At 40.0% G+C, this 21,152-nt stretch overlaps 1 protein-coding gene across 2 annotated transcripts in view; it reads right to left on the reverse strand.

Annotated features, from left to right (window-relative positions):
• Positions 1-2: 2 nt before the first annotated feature.
• AK5 (adenylate kinase 5) overlaps positions 3-21,152 on the reverse strand; it is a 134,361-nt gene continuing 113,211 nt past the window's right edge. Inside the window, exons 11-14 of one of the 2 annotated variants that reach the window (XM_087719446.1) lie at positions 16,298-16,455; positions 15,084-15,200; positions 4,610-4,792; positions 3-1,217 (exon numbers count right to left, since the gene is read on the reverse strand). In XM_087719446.1, the coding sequence (XP_087575572.1) occupies positions 1,143-1,217; positions 4,610-4,792; positions 15,084-15,200; positions 16,298-16,455 (533 nt within the window). In that variant the 3' untranslated portion in view covers positions 3-1,142. The remainder of the gene's footprint in view (positions 1,218-4,609; positions 4,793-15,083; positions 15,201-16,297; positions 16,456-21,152) is intronic. The other variant, XM_087719447.1, reaches the window with a different exon arrangement.

Genomic DNA, 21,152 nt, shown 5'->3' on the forward strand with positions numbered 1-21,152 from the left:
CATTTGTCCATACATTTTATTTTTATTACCTTTTCATACAAGAGTAGTAGGTTGAAAAATACAAATTTTTCTGAATTGTTCATTGATAATGCAATTGTTCTAGCATGCAAGAAGAGATAGAGGACAGCCAAAGAAAAGGAGGCAGTTTCTTATACAGGCTATTAAGATTTTTTGTTTCTTGATCAACACTCCAAAAAACTTCAGTATTTCAGTCATCAAGAAGTAAGTGTGTGTGCGTATACGCATGTGGAAAGCGTGTAGAAATCTGAATTGAACACTGCTCATTTACGATTTAAATTTCCCATCATGTTAAATGCCAAGCAATAAATTAAAGGATTTAAACCTGACAATTGCTATATGTAGCTGTCACATATACAGCAATCAGTATTTAGAGACAATGATTTGCCTGTAGTCTTTTGAAATGTGTGGATTTTTTTTAGACACTGCCATTATTAGCTCTAAATCAACCCATCTTAAAGATATAAGCAATATTTGGCACTTTTTCTTTTCTGCATACATATCCCTCTGTAAGCATTGTAAATCAAAAATCTTTCAAACCATAACTACATAGGATACTTGCATGGATGGTTGTATCACAGCTAGTCCTGCAATCACAGTTATTTCACACATGGTTCATATATTGCATATCACGCTTTTTGTGAGTCTCTTCCAATTCACTATTTGGTTTGTAAATGACTGCAAACCTAATTGCAGACATGTTCTCGCAAAAGATAATGACAGAAAACAGACTGTTCAAGAACTACAAAAAAGAGCAAGCTTAAATAGCCTCAAAAATTGATTTGCGTTCAGCAGCAAATTCACTGTTACAACACTTACTGACAGGAAATACTGTGATTGTATAGTATGTCTTGTAGTAGTGAAAGAAGCATGTTTGTGTGCTATAAAACTCAGCTGCTGTTTACCATGCTGGCTTTTTTAAACCTGTGAACGGCAAACTATCATAGGCCATATACAGTACACGTGTCATTACGATACCATTTAAGTTACAAAGATTTTTACAATGTTTACAACATGCATTAATTTTCCAAGGCAGCAGCTATTGCTTTGAACAGCATTTGTAAAGAATACTGTATTCTTGTATGTGTTACAGCACTGCCATTACATTAAATTCTGAAGTGATGCTATTCCTTCAGAAAAGTATTGACTGAAGTGCATATCTCAAGAAAAACTTCCTCTGGTGTTCCTTCTGCATTTATCTGTTGAAAAAGAAAAACATACAGAGAAGTTAATTTCTCCTTTAAGATTCTTTTCACATAGTAAAGGACAACAGCAGCCTTACATAATTAGATGCCTCCCAAACTCAATAACCACTGTAAACAGGACTGAAGAATGCTGAAAAAGAATAGCATTCTTGAGAGCCGAGGTGGCGCAGTGGTTAGGGTGCAGTACTGAAGGCCACTACAGCTGACTGTTATCTGCAGTTTAGCGGTTCTAATCTCACCGGCTCAAGGTTGACTCAGCCTTCCATCCTTCCGAGGTGGGTGAAATGAGGACCCAGACTGTGGGGGCGATATGCTGACTCTGTAAACCGCTTAGAGAGGGCTGAAAGCCCTATGAAGCGGTATATAAGTCTAACTGCTATTGCTATTGCTATAATATGCAATACTCAAAACCAAAAACAGGAGGACTTTTAAAAAGAGCTCATGGGATCCTGGGTGTTTTCTGAGCTTGGTGAGTTTTCTTAAAGACATTTCATTACCAAAGTAGATAACAGTAATGCACTGATGATGTCATCTAGTTCGGTTATTAAATATCAGCAAGAAAGCCTACAAGCTCAGAGACCATAGAAGACCCCACAACTTAACCCTGAGTTACAGATATTCTATCAGATCCCATTATGCCTAAGTAAATTCAGCCATTAATTTGAATGTTGGGTGGAAAAGGAGTGGACAACTGGGAAGAGAACTTAGAATGCCTTGCTTGGAAACAATACTGCCTGATGCTTAGGTCTACGAAAGCATGCTATTGAATATTTTGTCAGGTTGAATCTCTTGTTAGTGAGGAAATAAGTAATCAACTTCACTAGTAGAATTCAAGCAACAGACACCAGCCAAGCCTTTATAATATTACAGTAAAAAAATCTTAAAAGAGAAACTGCCTTAGGATCGGTCTGTTGTTAAAGGCCGCACATTCTGCCAACCTGCTACTTATTGGGATGTACCAAATATTTAACAGATGCTATAAGCTTGAGACTGAACAAACTTCTGCAGGCAACCAGAAAATTGATACAAGCTCTTCTTAATAGCATCTAGAACAGTAAAATGTTTTGCAAAATGTCCACTGGCATGCTGCATCAGCCAGAACCCCACTTCCCATGACGCTAGACTTCCTCTATTTCTCCTTATGCAACCTCTGGCACCACAGCATTTATTTTTCATGACCCAGAAGTCCTGCCTATGGGAAGTTTTGTTCTGTGAGATAAAACGGGTTGAGAACGTTTGTTCTAGGGTTTCTAGTTTATAAGCTCCTGCAGTATGTATTTTTCTTCTTAGATTTTAAATTGCTCTTTTTGTGGGGGGGGGGGCAGCTCGTCACCTAAAACATTCAAAGTAAAAAAATATACTGGGGAAGGAGAAGTATGAATCTTAAGCAATCAGTTCTTAAGTATTTTGGCAGCTGATGCTTTCTATGTTTCACGCTGAGCATTTTCAAGGAGAACCACTAAATCTCAATATGGAGATAATCTCTCAATTTCTGAAAGACATTCTGACTTTCCTATTCTATATGAAAGGACTGAGTACACAAATTATTTCAGTAATAGCAAAAAAGAAAAAGGCAATAGAAGCAATTTTCTATTTATTTCATTTTTTTCCTATTTTTTATAATAGAATTGCATAATATAGCCTAGATAATAACCAGCAGCAGTATAGTAAGTAGCTATTTTCCTAATCTATTAAATACATTCCAGAGTTGGGGATTTTGGTGCCAGGGTGAGAAAATTTGCAAAAGGGCATACTTAAATACCTTAAGGAAATGATTCTAATTAAGAGTTTTAAATAATAAGTAGAAGAGGATAATAAAGGGAGACTGAATTGCCAAATTATTTGTAATCTAAAATAAATGCCAAATAAATCTCACTGAAGTATATGGAAACAACAGCTAGCATGTGCTATGTTATACAGAAATGTATTTAAAACCCAAAGGCTGAACCTATTCTAGATTACATCACACTTTATAATGAAAACAATGAGTGCTAAATTTGTGGTTACATTTTTTTTTCAATTTCAATGTTTTTAAATTTAGCGAAATGGAAAATCATCTGCCATTTTTCAAGTTTTCACAGTATGTATGAGTCAGGCTGATCCAGAAGAACACTCTCTTTTCATGGTGCAAAGTTCTTGTTTTTCCATCATGGCCTGCAACCTTATGGGAGAGAGCCGAGGTGGCGCAGTGGTTAAATGCAGCACTGCAGGCTACTTCAGCTGACTGCAGTTCGGCTGTTCAAATCTCACCGGCTTAGGGTTGACTCAGCCTTCCATCCTTCCGAGGTGGGTAAAATGAGGACCCAGATTGTTGTTGGGGGCAATATGCTGACTCTAAACTGCTTAGAGAGGGCTGAAAGCCATATGAAGCGGTATATAAGTCTTAACTGCTATTGCTAACTGTCGTATTAATTCCAGAGAATTGTAAGGGAGAATTTTGGTCCTTCCCAGATGACAAAGGAACCTGATTATGTCCAAGATCCAGAAGTCTTGCTTGAAATTAAACTAGCCGCTCTGAACAACCAGTGCAGCCCTACAGCCACGCATTTAGGTGAACTACTTACTTGAGGTTAACTGACCCTTCTCAGATTCACGATCAAGAAAAAACTCTAGAGAGGCTCCCCAGACCAGAGTTGCTTTCTGCACTACACTACACTCCAAAAGACACTGTGGTCTTTTCTGCTTTTAACTTCCCCCATATATTTTTTCGGGGGGGGGGGGGAGGAAGATGGTTGAAAAGCAGGTTCCTGGGGGCAAATATAAATCCTATTTCTCCACTATGACATCAACTCCAAGACTGGAAGGCAGAGTGGAATGTAACAATCTTTCTGCTCTTTTATGATGTTTGAGGAATAAAAATATGGCCACTGGCCAACTAATCAAGTCATCCCTAAACATGACCTGCCAACATGAAAGAACTGACTAAAGAAAAAGATCTAAGTCAAACATAATTTATCTGACAAATGAAGCAAATATGCCCGTCCCAGGATAATGTTGCAAGAGGTTTAGTCTTCTGAGATTTTGGACTCGTGGTGGAGCCCATCCTCAGGGAATTTCTCTCTACCAGAATATAGTTTATCTGTGACATGTTTTGTCTTTAGATTCCACCCCCCCACCCTTTCTGGCCATTTTATGTATACATAACAATCAAACAATATAATTCAGTTTAATTTTTAGTCTTTCCTGGATTTTCCCTGGTTATTTTCATGGATAGACTAACATGCATCTTGCAACTCAAAAATATATATCGTATATTCCTTCTCAGTAGTAGAAACTGAGTGAGATGACTTACTATGTCAGAACATTTGTGACACAAGTGAATTATTTCCTTAAAACGTTACCACATAAACAGAAGACAGAGCAAGTAGAATGTCAAGGCAATCTACCTTAAAAAGTGGGATTCTGTTTTCGTAATATGCAATTAGTGGCTCAGCTGTTTTATAGTAAGCTTCGATGCATTTCATGATCGTTTCAATATTATCCTCAAGGCACTGGCTTTTTTGCAAAAGGCGACTACTCATAGTCTTAGAAGAACAATCCATGCAGAGTACCAGAGAGGGCTCACCAATCTGAAAAAATGGAAAAAAGAAATGGCATCAGTTCTTCCACTTTTTTTAAACTGTTCCCTTTCTAATTAAATTAGTTCAGTATAATTTTCTTTCTTTACAGCAAGGCTGTCAAATTCACGGGCCACAGGCCGAGTGCATCACGTGCTGGCCACGCCCACGTGCAGTTTAGTGAAGGGGGGAACCAGGAAACTAATGACAATGCAGTACAGTTTACATCCACGTGGTGATACTGATAGACTATACCTGCCCCGAAAATCCGGTGGCAGAGGATTATTACAAGTGAAGCAAACAGTTGAAGAAGAAAAACATGCGCTGGCTGATTATTTAAAAGAAAGTCAAGAACATCTATTAATCGAAGTAAAAAACAAAAATCTACTGAAGGCCCAACAGACGAAACAAGAATACAGAAAAGATGTGATAAAATCAAAAATGTAGAGTTGGCAGAACAAAGCAATGCATGGCCAATTTCTGGAAAAAATAAAAGATAAAGTGGACAGTGAACAAACTTGGTTATGGTTAACAACAGGTACATTAAAGAAAGAAACAGAGTCACTATTCCTGGCTGCGCAAGAATAAGCTATCCGCACAAATACCATTAAGGCCAAAATCGAAAAATCCTCTGATGATGCCAAATGCAGACTTTGCAAAGAAGCTGATGAAACTGTTGATCACATACTCAGCTGCTGTAAAAAAATCGTGCAGACTGATTATAAATTGCGGCATAATTCAGTAGCACAAATGATCCATTGGAATTTGTGCAAAAATTATAATATTAAAACAGCAACAAACTGGTGGGAACATCAGCCTGAAAAAGTCACCGAAAATCAGATGGTCAAGATCTTGTGGGATTTCCGTATACAAACGGACAAAATACTGGCGCATAATACACCAGACATCACACTGGTTGAGAAAAATAAGGTCACAATCATAGACATCACAATACCAGGTGATAGCAGGGTTGCCGAGAAGGAACATGAAAAAATCGCAAAATACCAGGACTTAAAAATCGAAATTCAACGACTATGGCACAAACCAGCAGTGGTAATTCCAGTGGTAATTGGCACACTGGGTGCTATTCCAAAAGCACTGGAATTACATTTAAAACAGTTAAAAATTGACAAAATCACCATCAGTCAAATGCAAAAAGCCGCACTGCTTGGATCTGCACGCATATTACGAAAATATGTTACGACGTCCTAGGCCCCTGGGTGGGGCCCAACTAGTAACCAATGCCAAATCCGGCGAAACAACTGGCCGCTGTGATACAATTGTATGATAATAATATAGCTTTACCATCCTGTATTTATTTTATTAAACAATATTTATATGCATCTCTAGGTGTCACAAAAAAATATTTACACAGAAGTGTGGGATACATAAAAAAATTGTGTGTCACCCCAAATGTCAGGTTGGAAATGTTGGAAATCTTTTAAAAGTGACATTATGAAACTACCATTTTTATAGGTTTGTTATGCCTCCAAGAATGACATATACACACAACAATTATAACTGAGAAAGTTTTTTAAGTGTTGCTTGTAAGGCTGATTCTGGTGGCTCTGATGGGATGGGATTATAAACTTCCTTTGTTTAATTGTTCAGATGAGGTTGTATTGATCCTTGAGTTATAGTTTAAAAAAAATACCTATCTAGATTTTGTCTCTATACATAAGGAGACATTCACTTGTCTTCAGATATGTTGTTATTAACAAATATCTTTGTTAAATAAAGGGCATATAAAACTTTTTAGTATCATTAATTTAAACATGTACTGAATCTCCCCAAATTTGTAGGAATAGAGGAAGGGTTACGTAAAGACATGTACAATAAAATGTCATGATCTCAGTAGTTGGTTACCTCTTAAACTATGAGTTCACCTAATTAGCAGAACCAGGTGTAAGTAGAGAGGAAAGGTTACGTTCAGACATGCGCAACAAGCCTCCATGATCTCAGTGACCGATTACCTCAACTGTTTATTAGAACCAAGTAGTACCAGGAACCTTTAGATATGTGAAGCCTCTACTCTGGCTGGGATGGTCTTAGATATTGACAAGGAAAATGTACCAATAAGATGCTGTTACTACCCCTGCTTTTGCTTTGCTTGTTAAAACTGCGTAGTTGTTAAAACTACAGTTTTACATAAAAGCCAAATAAACTGCGTAAAGCAGACAGATATTTTGGACACCAACTGCTGTGATGGATTTCTGAGACACAAATTTTATCTAGTCAAACAAAACAAAAAAAGGTGGAAGGTAGGGAAAAAAAGATAAGTACTACAAGGTGATATTGGAGAGGAGAACTTACTGCTGTTGATACAGAACACAAGGCGGCACCACTACACCAGAAATTAAAACTACACGATGTATCCTAGTGAGGAGATTCTTTTACTGAAACACATGGATCTATTTTCTCCAGAGTTCCCGCAATGCAACTATGAACTGAAAAAAACAACAACAACTAAAATGTTTGCAGCGTTACAGTGTCTGGGCTTAGAGAACAAATAATTGTTTCCCAATCATAAATAACAATATAAAATTAATGATTAATTTTATTAATTAATGATGCTAGGAGACATACAATGTTGGAAATATCCATTTTTCTGGTGAAATTCTTGCATTGCAATGAAGGATGTTGGGACAGTTTTGCTTTGTTTTATTCTTCTACCTCTTCAAGCAGTTTTTCTCTGTAGTATTGGGCATTGCCTTGTCTTTGTTAATTAATAAATTTAATCATTAATTTTATATTGTTATTTCAGATTGTGAAACAATGATTTGTTCTCTAAGCCCAGACACTGTAACGCTGCAAACATTTTAGTTGTTTTTTCAGTTCATAGTTGCAATGTGGAAACTGGAGAACAAAAGAAGAGAAGAGAAAATGGAAAGAAAAAAAGATAAGGACAATGCCCAATACTAAAGAGAAAAACTGCTTGGAGAGCTAGAAAGAAAAATAATAATAAATTATCCCAATATCCTTCATTGCAATGCAAGAATTCTACCAGAAAAAATGATATTTCCAACTCTTCTCTCAGTTCCAGTTAATAGGTGGTAGTGACAGGGTCAGAAAAATTTGCATTGCATTACAGTCCCAGGTTGGCTGACAACTTTCAGAAGTTAGACACAGAATTAGTTTGGGGAGGCAACTGTTTTATGGGACCTTTAATCATTCTCTTGTATTTCACAAATTGCAAATTAAATTTATGAAATACAAGAGTAGGATTTTATGTCGAAGATACAGTATAGCCACAGTCACTTGCCACAGATGAAAAGGAGTTGCCAGATAATCTTTTGAGGCTGTCCATAATATGCAGTTTGGTCTAAAAAGATGGCTATCTCCATGTATTTGAAGAATGGTTGCACATGAATTAAGGTTCAATTTTGTGTGCCTGGGAACAAGTCAGGCTCTTTAAGGCAACAAGGGCTTCTGCTAAGGCATGGCTTAGTGAAAAGGTCTCTGTGAATGAGCAGAAATGGCAACCACTGTGTAGAATAAAAGAACGGTGAGTATAGAGGAATTGTTCAAAGGTCTCCAGAGGAGAGAATAGAAGATGGCCCATTAGTGTTCTGAACAGAAGCTCTTCATGAAGACCCTGTAAAATAGCGGTCGCCAGTGAGTTTGAGAGCTAAGAGCCATTTGCTCTCATTTTGATATCCTATGAAATGTATCCTCATAACTAGAGGCAATTAGTAGAAACAAATCCAGGCAATTATTATTCAGCCTGGAAAGAATTAAGGAGGACTTAAGGTAATCTTCCATTTCTTAAGGCTTTTCTCTGTACAAGACAAAAAGAACCATTTGAACCAGCTACTAGGATCAACATCCATGGGGATTTTAAAAATAGATGTTTGAATGTCATTCTTTAAGTTGAACCTAATTTACAGTTTGTCTGATCCAAATGACAAAATCATTTGAGACCATCTGTCCATTTTGATTGTATTCACTTGAGATTCCATGTCAAAATTTATATGCACAGCAAGTCTATTTATATTTAGTAACAAATAAGTTTGAAGCTTAATCCCAAGAGACATTTTGATAGCTAAGCCTCAGTCATGGCAATAAAATTATACAAGGAAGTATAGTAGGCAAAGATTTAAAAAAAAAACATGTTAGAAATTGTCTAAATTACACATCCACTTATAGTTGAATGTTTTCCAGAAATGGAAATTAAATGCGTTCTTTTTTAAAAGCTCAAGGTGATTGTCTTGTTATAAAATATTATTTAAATCAATAGCTTATATTGTATCTGAACTTCAGTACAGTGTGATATAAAATATAGTAATGTAGATTCCATAGGTGTTAGATATTAGTTCTAACTACAGTGGTTTAATCCTATTGGTCGAAGGGCCTGACAGCTCCCTATAAAAGGGCTGCTGTCAGACTCAACCTTCGCTGGATTTTTCTCACTTGTTGTACTTAATAAAGAGCTGTGGTTACTGTTAAGCCTGTGTGTGCCTATCCATTATCCAATCCAACATTGGTGAAGAGGATGGGATTGGAAGGCAACTAGGCGAACCAAAAAGAGCATAGCAATCCAGCAAGTGCATCCAGTCCGGAGCTCAGCGCAGCTTCAAGCAGTCATTTTTTGAGCGGCAGTTTCAAAACACCCTCTGGACATTCTGGCATACTGCGAATTCTGAGACCTGGACCAGCTTATTCTGGACCGCATAATTTGCAATGTGCAGGACATTACCCTACAGAGGAGGTTACTTGCTAAATCTAACCTCACTCTACAGATTGCCTTGGACGAGGCCTGGGCGTCCAAATCAGCCGCCAAATCTACTGAGACTCTGCAGCGCCAAAGGGTTCCACAAGATGTGCGAAAGAGTATATGCGTACATCACGAGGCTGCAGAGCACAAGAGCTCAGAAGGCAAGGAAGATGACAGCTGCCACATGCGCAGTAGCTGCGCCCAGCTGGCACGCAAATTCAAATCGTGTCTCCCGCCTTGGCTTGCTGTTTCCGCGATGTAACCTGCCAGCGTTGCGAGCAAAAGGGCACATTGCCAAGGTGTGCCGGAGCGAATTCCCTGCCACTGCCTTGCAGCCTAGAAGTGCACCAAGCCACCAACAGAGGCCCAACCCAGGGGCCTGGCAGAAGCCACCACAGTGCTCAGAGGGCGACAATAGAGTTACCTAGCATACATCAATCAGCCAAGTCCGCTCCAAGCGGCCAAAAAAGCTGAAGACACACTCCTTATCTAGGAGTCTCCATGTGAGATGGATATCGACACCGGGTCATCACTGACCATCATACCATGGTCTACCCTAAAGCAGGCTATCCCTAGCCTAAAGAAGCAGCATCTACTCATCTCTGACATCTGCCTACGCGATTACCAGGGAAACTGGGTCCCCATCATGGGCCAAGGCACCTTCCAGGTGAACTTCAAGCAGTTCAGTGGGAAACTCCCAGTGACAGTGGTCAGTGGCAACCTGCAGAGCCTCCTAGGGCTAGATTGGTTCCAAGCCCTGGGCCTAGAAGTGACTGGTATCAACGCCTTGAAAGACGACGGCACTGAGGCCTTCTTTAAGGAGTTCGAGGATGTCTTCGGCACCAGTTTGGGTAAGTATGTGGGGACTCCAATTTCCTTTAGTTTGGACCCCAACATAGCTCCTATTAGGCTAAAACCTAAAACCGCCCCAAAATTGACAGGGAAATTGACACGCTCATGAGCCAGGGAATCCTAGAACTGGTTGAGCATGCATGCTGGGAGACCCCTATAGTGACACCTGTCAAATCTGATGGGTCTGTACGCATCTGCGTGGATTACAAGTACACAATAAATAAAGCGCTACAACAAAGTGCCTACCCTGAACCCATTGTACAGCACCTACTTCATTCACTAGGCCCAGGAAAAATCTTTGCAAAATTGGACATGGCACAGGCATACCAACAATTGCCTGTAAATGGCAGTACAGCAGAGGCCAAAAACATTGTGATGCACAGGGGTGCATTCAAATGTCACCTCCTGCAATTTGGTGTTAGTATCGCCCCTAGACTGCTCCAAAGCATCATGGAACAGTTTTTTGCAGGGGATTCCAGGAGTTGTCCCCTATTTTGACAACATCTTGGTATCGGCTGCAAATGAGGCGCAACTTTTAAAACGAGTACGAACAGTTTTGGCTTGAATTAGAGACAAAAGCCTCCGTCTCAAAAAATAGAAATGCCAAATTAATATGCCACAGGTTGAATTCCTAGGGTACCTAATTGATGGTTCTGGGATTCACCCAACTAAACAAAAAATTTAAGCTATTCAGGATGCCCCCACACCTCGCAATCAAACCGAGCTGCAGGCGTTCCTCGGGCTCCTTAATTTTTACAGCATCTTTCTCAAACACAAAGCCACCATTGCTGAGCCCTTACACTGTCTCCTGGCTAAGAACGTGAAGTAGTCCTGGGGCAGAGCCGAGGCTGCCGCATTTGCTGCGGTAAAACGACTCCTGCTGGTGGACTCCTTCCTACTTAAATACAGCCAGACCCTGCAGGTAATGCTGACCTGTGACGCTTTCCCCTTCAACATCGGCACTGTCCTCAGCCACCGCATGCCCAACAGAACTGAAGCCCCTATTGCATTTTACTCCAGGACTTTGTCCGCCACTGAGCAGAACTACAGCAAAGCTGTGAGGCTTTGGCTGCAGTGGCCGGAATAAAGAGGTTCCACAAGTATCTATATGGCTGGGACCACACGCTGGCTGGGGGCTGACCTACCCCAATGTCACTTTCAACGCGGATCACCAGGTGGACCATCTTCCTAGCTGCCTACTCCTACCGCCTCATCCACCGACCAGACTTCACTTTGGGGCACACTGACGCATTGAGCCGCTGCCTGCTGCCTGAACTTCTCACTGACTCCACCCCCGAGATGCCAGTCCTCCTCATTGACTGACTTGAGACTGGGCCTGTCTCATCCAGTGACGTTACCCGTCACTCTGCCAAGGACTCTACTATCAAGCAAATTTTGAACTGGGTGTGGAGGGGGTGCCCAAGGGGCCTGTTGGGGTTGATTTTAAAATGTATTTTGCCAAACGTGATGAGTTATCGGTTGTAAATGGCTGTTTACTGTGGGGGGACCGGGTCGTTGTTCCACCCAAACTGCACATTGCAGTATTAGAGGCTTTACATGTAGGGCATCCTGGAATTGTCAAGATGAAGTCTTTGGCTAGGAGTTACGTGTGGTAGCCTAATAATGGACAGGGAGATCGAAGAATGGGTGGCCACTTGCACACCGTGCCAGGAGTCCAGACCAGCTCCCCCAGAGATGCCCGCTAAGGAGTGGGAGCGACCTCAAGCACCGTGGTCTAGGGTGCACATTGACTTTGCTGGCCCAGTTCATGGCCAGACATTTCCCATAGTTGTGGACACCTACTCGAAATGGTTAGAGGTAGTCCTGATGACCTCCACTATGGTAGAAGCGGTCATCAAGGTGCTACAGAGACTTTTCTCCACGCACGCCCTGCCCAACGTCTTGGTCTCTGACAACGGGCCCCAATTCACGGCCATGCAATTTGAGACCTTCCTAGCAGCTCAGGGAATCAGGCATGCCCTGGTCGCGCCATTCCATCCGGCCTCCAATGATCAGGCAGAGAGAATGGTGAGATTTGCAAAAGAGGCCCTCTCTAGGATGGGCCCGGGAGATTGGCAAATACGGGTTGACCACTATTTGTTAATTCAGCACATCACACCCATGCAACAACAGGGAGAAGCCCTTCCGAGCTTTTCATGGGTCGCCAGCTAAGATCCCACTTAGACCAACTACACCCTAATTATTCTGCCTCATCGCCCCCAAACTCCACAAGCAAGATTCGGACATTTAGCGTAAGGGATTCGGTATAAGCCCACAACTACGCAGGGGGAGCTCTGTGGATTCCTGCCACAGTGATAGGCATCACCGTCCCTCACTCTTACCTCTTAGAGCTCGAGGACGGTAGGAATTGGAGATGGCATATTGACCAATTCCGTGGCCACCTCTCCAACTCCACTCTTAGACAACCAGAGGTAACTCCTGCACAAGTTAGCCAAAGCCCTACCCAAAAGGAGCAAACACTCACTTCTTCCACGGCCAGCTCAAGCCCGAGGGCACCGGGAAACTTATCTGGTTTTGTTGTAGCTCCGCAGCGGGCTCCGAGCGAACCAGCTCTAAAAGCTCCAGCCGCGGCCTGTGAAAGGTTCTAGGAGCTTCCACCAAACAGAGCTGTGGAGCAAACAGGTCCATCCGACCTGTCCAAGGAAACCCCTCCTACTGAACTGCGCAGGTCAGGCAGAGCTACCCAAAAGCCCGCCTACCTGCATGACTACATTACAAGTAGGATTGTTCCATCCAAGAGGGGAGGGGTTTTAGATATTAGTTCTAACTACAGTGATTTCCACCAAGGTCCTCTGTTCCAGCGAGAACAGAGGTTTAATCCTATTGGTCGACGGGTCTGACAGCTCCCTATAAAAGGGCTGCTGTGAGATTCAACCTTCGCTGGATTGTTCTCACTTGTTGTACTTAATAAAGAGCTGTGGTTACTGTTAAGCCTGTGTCTGCCTATCCATTACCCAATCCAACAATAGGTTTGATGAATGATCTTTATTTATAATCTGTGGTAATCTAAATATAATTTATTTTTGACCTAGCATTTTCTGCAAACTCAGCCAACTGTTGCTTATTAATAAAAAATGCTTAAATAAACCATGGCTTGGCAGGATGCATGAACACCAACCAGTATGAAATCAATGCATAGATTTTTATTTAAAATGAAATTGCTTTGCTACGTACATACACACACACACACACACACACACATGCATACATACATATGCATATACTGCACACATACAAACAGACACACACACACTTTAGAAAACATCATATTTAAACAAATGAAAGACAAGGCAAATGTGCTGTTAAATCAGTAGGAAATTAGGGTTTAGTATTAGGGTTCAATCTAAATGGAATTGCATTTCCTTTAAAGGGCAAATTCACAGAATGGAACTCTTCCTTGACCACTAGCTGTTTCTGGATTCAGTTGATTATCCTGATAAGAAATGCACTTTGCAAAACTATGCTTAGAGTGTCATCTGTAACTGTTTCTGAATTCATCAGATATCACAAGGGTTATCCATATTACTATGATGCACTTCGTATGGGTCTATCCATGAAGAGTGCTTGGAGTCCTTGATTAGGGCAAAGTACTGCAGCTAGGCTGCTAATAAAGTGAAGGGATCATGTCAGTATTGACAATTTACACTTGTTACTTACTGCTCAATTGAAAGTATTGATATTACCATTTAAAACCCTAAATGGCTCAGGATTTGAGGAACTACCTATTCCACTTGTTACAATCACAGACATTGATTCCTTAGGTAAATGAGGGAGGAGCCTAACCCAACCCAACCTTAACCCTACTCCTAACCCTATGATGTTCCTGAGTCACTGAAAGTTGTGCTCAGAAGTCACATTTAGCCCACATCCTTCTGCCATTAAGAAATGGGAAAAAACCTTCCCTTTCCACCTAGGCCGTTTCACTTCCAAATACTTTAGCTCTTGTTATGATCACATTGTTTGTTTGTTAGACTTAGATCCCATTGTTCAACCTAGTTGTTTTGGGTGTCCTGCGGGGATAATATAAGCTGAAATAGTGATGCTGTTCCAACTTATTAATTGCTCTCATGCTATCATTTATTCAGAGGGAATTAGAAATATGCTCTCTATTCCATCCCTCCTAGCAATTATCACTCCAGAACATCTCATACACCCTTTTATAGGGAAGAGTAATATGCCAATATTTTAATAAGCAATCTGAAAGTGCAGTTACTGAAAGTGTGTGCAAATTAGAGATGTCATTTTCACCCAGTAACTTTGGCACTTCTGATGTTTCTAAGACAACAGATAACGTGTGGAAATTATGTTGCATTTTAAAATTGTTTCTGCATTAGGGGCATTTTTAAACTCGTTCTTTGTATAGTTCAAGTGCACTTCACCTTTCCACATATTGCATCAAATGCAGAAATGCAGCAAATGCAGCTTTTTATGTCCTGCAAGTTGACAACAATCTAACTAAGTAATATTTGTTGATTATGAAGTTCATGGAAAAAGTCAGACTTTCAGTAGACAACACTGGACAGGAGCAAACAGAATTAGAGCAGGAAAATGTCTTATAATGAGGGAGATTATCCGTCTGATTCAGTCTTGCTGACATTACTTGGCAATAGATTCAAGATTTCAAACAAACATTTTTAGGGTTCCCTGAAGAAGGAAAGGACATCTTGCATTAAAGCAACTGCTCAGTTCTTCCTTTTGCATGATATGATTGCTCACCTCATTCTCAAACAGTTCTCCATGTTGAATCTCTTGGGGATAGCCATCAATCAAGAATCCTTTGGAGTTTTCCATATTGGCAAGTATAGCTTCTTTTAAGAGCTCCGTGACAATATCCTTAATTGAAGAATGCAAAGTAGTTTGGTTTAACATCTGGTCTGAAAGCTGAAGTGCCTTAGAATGAGACATAACCTAATATGTTCTTATTCCAAGTATCTTGTGCACTCATGTGCATGTACCATTTTACCATATTTACCTATTGAAGGCGCTCCAAAATTCCTATCATTACTGACTCTTAACCTAGAAACTTTACAACTAGGAAAACGCTAGAAAATGGAGGGGGGGGGAGGCAGTGCTCCCTTGAGAGCTAATTATTTTAAGTACTGGAGCACATTACTAAGCATATCTCTTGCAAATATATTCAATTGAAGGAGTCTTTTAAAAAATGTCTCAATGAGAGCAGCAAAGATGTCTATGTTGTTGGGCTTCACTTGCTACCTTGCTTTCTTTAAAACACAACAGGTATTTTGAGTTAATACATATTGCTCTTCAAACAAATTTCTGGAGAAAGAACCTACCGTATTTTTCAGAGTATAAGATGCACCGGAGTATAAGACGCACCAAGAGTTTGAAGAGGCAAATTAAAAAAAAAAAGTTTTTGCACTCTGCAGACCTCCCAAAAATGGCCCATTTTTCGTGAAAATGGGCTCATTTTTTTGTCAAAAAAAGGGCATGCATAGACTTTAGGAGGCTTGTAGTGCTCCTGAGGGCTGGGGAAAGGGCAAAAATGAGCAAAAAAACCACCCACTTTTGTGAAAATGGGGCCGTTTTTCATCAAAAAAAGGGCATGCATAGCCTTTAGGAGGTTTATAGAGTGCTTCTAGGGGTTGGAGGGGGGGGCAAAAACAAGCAAAAAAGTCCATTTTCACTCATTTTTGCCCTCCCCAGTCCCCAGGAGCACTCTGGAAGCCTCCTAAAGGCTATGCAAAGCCATTTTTGCAAATGGGGCAGGGTTTCGGGAGGCAAAAAAATGCTGTATTCAATGTATAAGACGCACCCAGATTTTCACCCTCTTTTTTGAGGGAAAAAGGTGCGTTTTATACTCCAAAAATATGGTACCTAGTTTTTATATTATCCAATCAACCTTCTTCCTTCTCTCCTCCCACACACATACCCATTGTAGAGATTACATTCACTTTGGAATCACATCTTACCCCTGATATAAATTCACCACTCTCGGTTATATTTCTGATGTTCTTACTCCTTCCAGATGCTGTCTCATTTTGAATCAGATCTTCTACGGACAGATGCATGAATCCATATGTTTGTGCTAATTTCTCACACTGGGTTGCTTTGCCAGAGCCTGGGCCACCTTTATAAGTAAATATAAATTCTCAAATTAGAGAGAGAATAACTGACTCATCATAGACAAAAATTATCATAGGAGTATACCAGTTAAACATCACAGAAGTATATCAATTAAATGGTGGTAGGAGTGGATAATAAAGGCCTCTTCTAGATTCAGAAGTGCAGAATCCATAATGAAGTCTCTTTCGTTTCTAAACTATTATTATATCAATGCTTTTTCACATACAACTGCTCAATCATTGACTGAGATGGGAGGCCATGAAAATTGAAGATAGATAGATAGATAGATAGATAGATAGATAGATAGATAGATAGATAGATAGATAGATAGATAGATAGATAGATAGATATAAATATAGCTTTTAAAATGGAAATATTGCCCATCTATTCTTATCTGCAGATTTTTAAGGGTACTCATTCAAAATTCCCAAACAAACTGCAATTACTTATCAACTACTCATGTAATAAAAAGACGGGAGAAGAAAGAGAATGATCAATTTCCTATACGAAAATTCTTCTTCCGACCTAATCCAACCTTAACTGAAAGTGAAGGTAGAAAACAAAATTTACAAATGTTTTTTTATAAATTTATTACCATCAGTCCAAATTACTATTCTATATGGAATACAGATAGTCCTCAGCTTTCAACCATAATTGAGCCCACCATTTCTGTTGCTAAACAAGACAGTTGTTAAGTGAGTTATGCCCCATTTTATGACTTCTATTGCGACAGTTGGTAAGTGAATCACTGCAGCTATTAAGTTAGTTAAGTGGATCTGGGCTTCCCATTGTCAGAATGTTGCAAAATCACATGACCCCAGGACACTGCAACCATCATAAATAGGGAACAGTACTAAACAACCGAATTTTTATTATGTCTCCATGGGGATGATACAACAGTCATACGTGTGAAAAACAGACACGTCACTTTCTTCAATGGCAGTGTTAACTTTGAATGGACACTAAATGAATGATCGTAAGTTGAGATGATTACCCATATTTATTTATCCATCCATTCATCCATCCATTTATTTTTAAACCACCCAACTCTCTCTGTGATTTACAAGAGATCACGCCTAAAGTATGACTACAATGAAATATGGACATGATGGCTCACCCATCAAAGACTCTCAGACGGAGGAGAGCTGACAGCCTGGGTACGAGACCTGTGCTCCACATAATGGGATGAGCTCTCATTATTTGCCCCAGCATCTTCCCACCTAGCAGTTTGAAACCACGCAAATGCAAATAAATTAATCGGTACCTTTGACTTACAGTCATGGTGGCCACATGACTACGGAAATTGTCTTCAAACAAAGCTGGTTCCCTCAGCCAAGAAATTGGAGATGAACACTGTGCCCAAGAGTCAGATATGACTGACAAGGAATCCTTTATCTTTTTACAACTAAAATGATACCATTCAGAAACTTTATAGCCTGAAAATAACAAGCTAGAGAATGTTTCATCCACCACATGAATCAGACCACTGGTAAGTACCTGAGCTGAAAGATTTTTTTTCCCCCAAATTCTTTTAGGGAAGATATAAGCTGTGGTGATACAGGGATTCTACCAAATCATTTTCAATTTATAAGTAATATATTTTAGGATACACTTGGGCAGAGACTTTCTGAGTTGTTGTTTTTTTCATAGCCTCTCAGCACCCTGGAGATAAGCAGGGTTTCTCTTTGATAAAGGTGGAATCTGCAGCTATGAATTATTTACACAACAGTTGCTGGAAGCCTTAACAGTCGTACAACCAACTTTTACAGACACAGCACTACAGAAACAAGAAGAATCCTTGCATGGATGTCACCAAACCTTTGAAGTTTAAATTTTATTCACTAAATTAAAGATTAATGTCTGACATCTAAGCCTACCAAATCATTTTAGGAAAATTGTTAATTAGTAATTAATAATAGCAACTGAAAACTATTAGAACTTTGTCCAACATCCAAATAGAAAATGCAAATTTGTAACATTTAAATGTGTTCTAATCAATATTATACAACTGGTATGTCCAATCTGTGACCCATAAACTGCATGCAGCCCTGGAGAGCTAGTAATATGGCCCCACAAGATTGTAAACTTCTAATATTATGTGATATGTATATACACACACACATACACACACAACATACATACATACATACATACATACATACATACAGTAAATTAACTATATGATATATATTTATATACTGCTCAAGACTGCTCTCCACTCAATGCAGTCGAGGCAAGCCAAAATGTTGGATACTCATATGATACAAAGAATTAAACTGGACATTTTCTCAGAAGAAGAAAATAATTAAACAGAAAAAAGTGTAGGGAATTATTGAGAAGTGTTAAGAGAAATGCAATAGTACAGAGCAGGGTCTCCCAACCTTAGCTAGTTAAAGATGTATAGACTTCAGTGGTGGGTTTCAAAAATTGTTCGAACCTACTCTGTGGGTGTGGCCTCCTTTGTGGGAGTGGCTTGCCACCCATGTGACTGGTGGGAGTGGCTTGCCGCCCATGTGATCGGATATGAAGATGCCGACAACACTTGTCAGAACCATCTTAAATTACCTCACACACAGCATTGGCATGCATAAGAATATGATGTAAAATTGTTTTTTAAAAGGCATCTTTGGTTTGTGTTAAAACAACTTCAACACACGCAATGTTCTGATTGCACCACAAACACAGTAGTCATCCTTACCTTTCACAGAGGCACTGAGTTTTATAAATATGAGCATGATAGTGTAGAATAATCATATCCAAGGACCAGTGGTGGGTTTCAAAAAAATTTGGAACCTCTTCTGTAGGTGTGGCCTGCTTTCTGGGTCCACTGGTGGAACCTCTTCTAACTGGTAGATTTGATGAACCGGTTCTACTGAATAGGGTAGGAACCCACCTCTGGACTTCAACTTCCAGAACTTCCATTCTGGCTGGGGAATTATGGGAGTTAAAGCCTACAGATCTTAATGGGATCAAGTTTGAGACTCTGGTGAAGAGCAAGTGTTGGCACTTGTAGACCAATAAGGCACCTCCTAAAATAGTTACAAGCTCCCCAAATTCCAAAGAGAGGGTTTTTTTAAAAAAAATTGCCAAATTTTAAGGAGATATACGTAGGTATGTCACTTCATGAGGATTCTTCATGAAATTCAGAGTGGATTGTTTATTTCTTTTTGAATTCAATTTATCTCCTAGGTTCCTAAAGAAGCAATTTTCTCAATCTGTTGCTCATGGCCTCTCTGTGAACTAGTGAAGAGATTGTTTTCTTAACTGATAACAAAGATATGTCCAGGTGATTAGAATGTGAAACTCTGGTTCTAAACTTATTAGTACAAATGAGTTCCTCCTTCCATATGTAAAGCTTTTCGTCTTAATTAGTTGAGAGATCTTTCAGGTCAAAGTCAGAATAGGAGGAAAACTAATTATTTTTTTTACTGTTTAAACTTCCTTTCAAGAGACAAATCAACAAGTGCAGGCATATCTTTTCTCTAGGTTGTATCAAATAGTGCCATTCTATCCAAAAGTGCTGCTATTAATGCTCCCTGTAATATTCCAGTAAAATTGCAATATTAAACAACACAAGCTGAAATTTTGTAGTTAAAAGCTTTACTGAAATCCATCAGGATCCAGTTCCAAATATGCACAAATAGGATCAGAGGACACATAAGCAGAAAAGGGATTATTCTACAAACAAAATTGTCCTTCCACAATAGATATGTAACAGGATATCTGAAATTCTGTATTATTATTACAATTTGTCGCATGGTCAGCCACACGACTAGACTGGATTGGGCATTTTTTTTTTGTCCACCTATTGAGTCCTATTGGAAGGAATGACAGAACTTGGGGGGGGGATGGGAGTTCAAAGAGGGATCAGCCTAGATTCTCCACATAGCCACAACGGAGCTAAGGCCAATCCCTCTTGAATTCTGTTGACCTTTACCTAACTATTCTTAACTAACTTAGTTGATGATAGTTAGGTAAGGGTCAACAGAATTCAAGAGGGATTGGGCTTAGCTTCCTTCTGTTAGTTGAGAATATTCCTGTGCACAGGTGTGAGTAGCAATAAATCACTTTAATTTAACCTTCATGTGTGGATCTGATCTTTCACAACTGACAATTACAAAATTACATCTTAACAACTACCACATTGAAAACAGTCTTCTCATAACAACTTTCCACATTATGGATCACTTGCAAACAAGAGAGAATTTCTCTACTATTGAATGTTTCTGACAGGTCTCGATTATGTCACATGTATCCAAGCAAGTTGGAAATTCCACCAACAGTTTGGAAAATTCACATTAGTATATATAGAGGGGTGGGCTTCAAAAAATTTAGCAAGGGGTCCTCTGCCCGGTTGCTGGTTAGGCCTGGCTAAGGTGGACGTGGCCTAATCGGCCTCCTGCACCACAGCGGGGGGACATTTTTGCCCACCCCAGGCTCCGGAGGCTTTCCTCAAGCCTCCGGCAGGGCAAAAATAGCCTGCCCAGGCTCTGGGGGCCCTCTGAAATCCAGAAACAGGCCCGTTTCTGGCCTTCCTGAACATCCAGCAGGCCCATTTTTCGCCCTCCCCAAGCCTCCATGCGCACCTTGCACTTACTTGCCTCAAAAACAGGCCGTGTTGGCATTTGGGGGAGGGGTGGGTGGGGCTAGCCAAGTGTAGAATTTGGGGGTTCTCCAAACTGCATAAAATCTTAGCTAGAG

This window comes from Thamnophis sirtalis, unplaced genomic scaffold (genome assembly GCF_051295495.1).
Source record: "Thamnophis sirtalis isolate CommonGarterSnake01/CBP01778 unplaced genomic scaffold, rThaSir2_p1.2 scaffold_7, whole genome shotgun sequence".
In the NCBI taxonomy this organism is placed as follows: domain Eukaryota; kingdom Metazoa; phylum Chordata; class Lepidosauria; order Squamata; family Natricidae; genus Thamnophis; species Thamnophis sirtalis.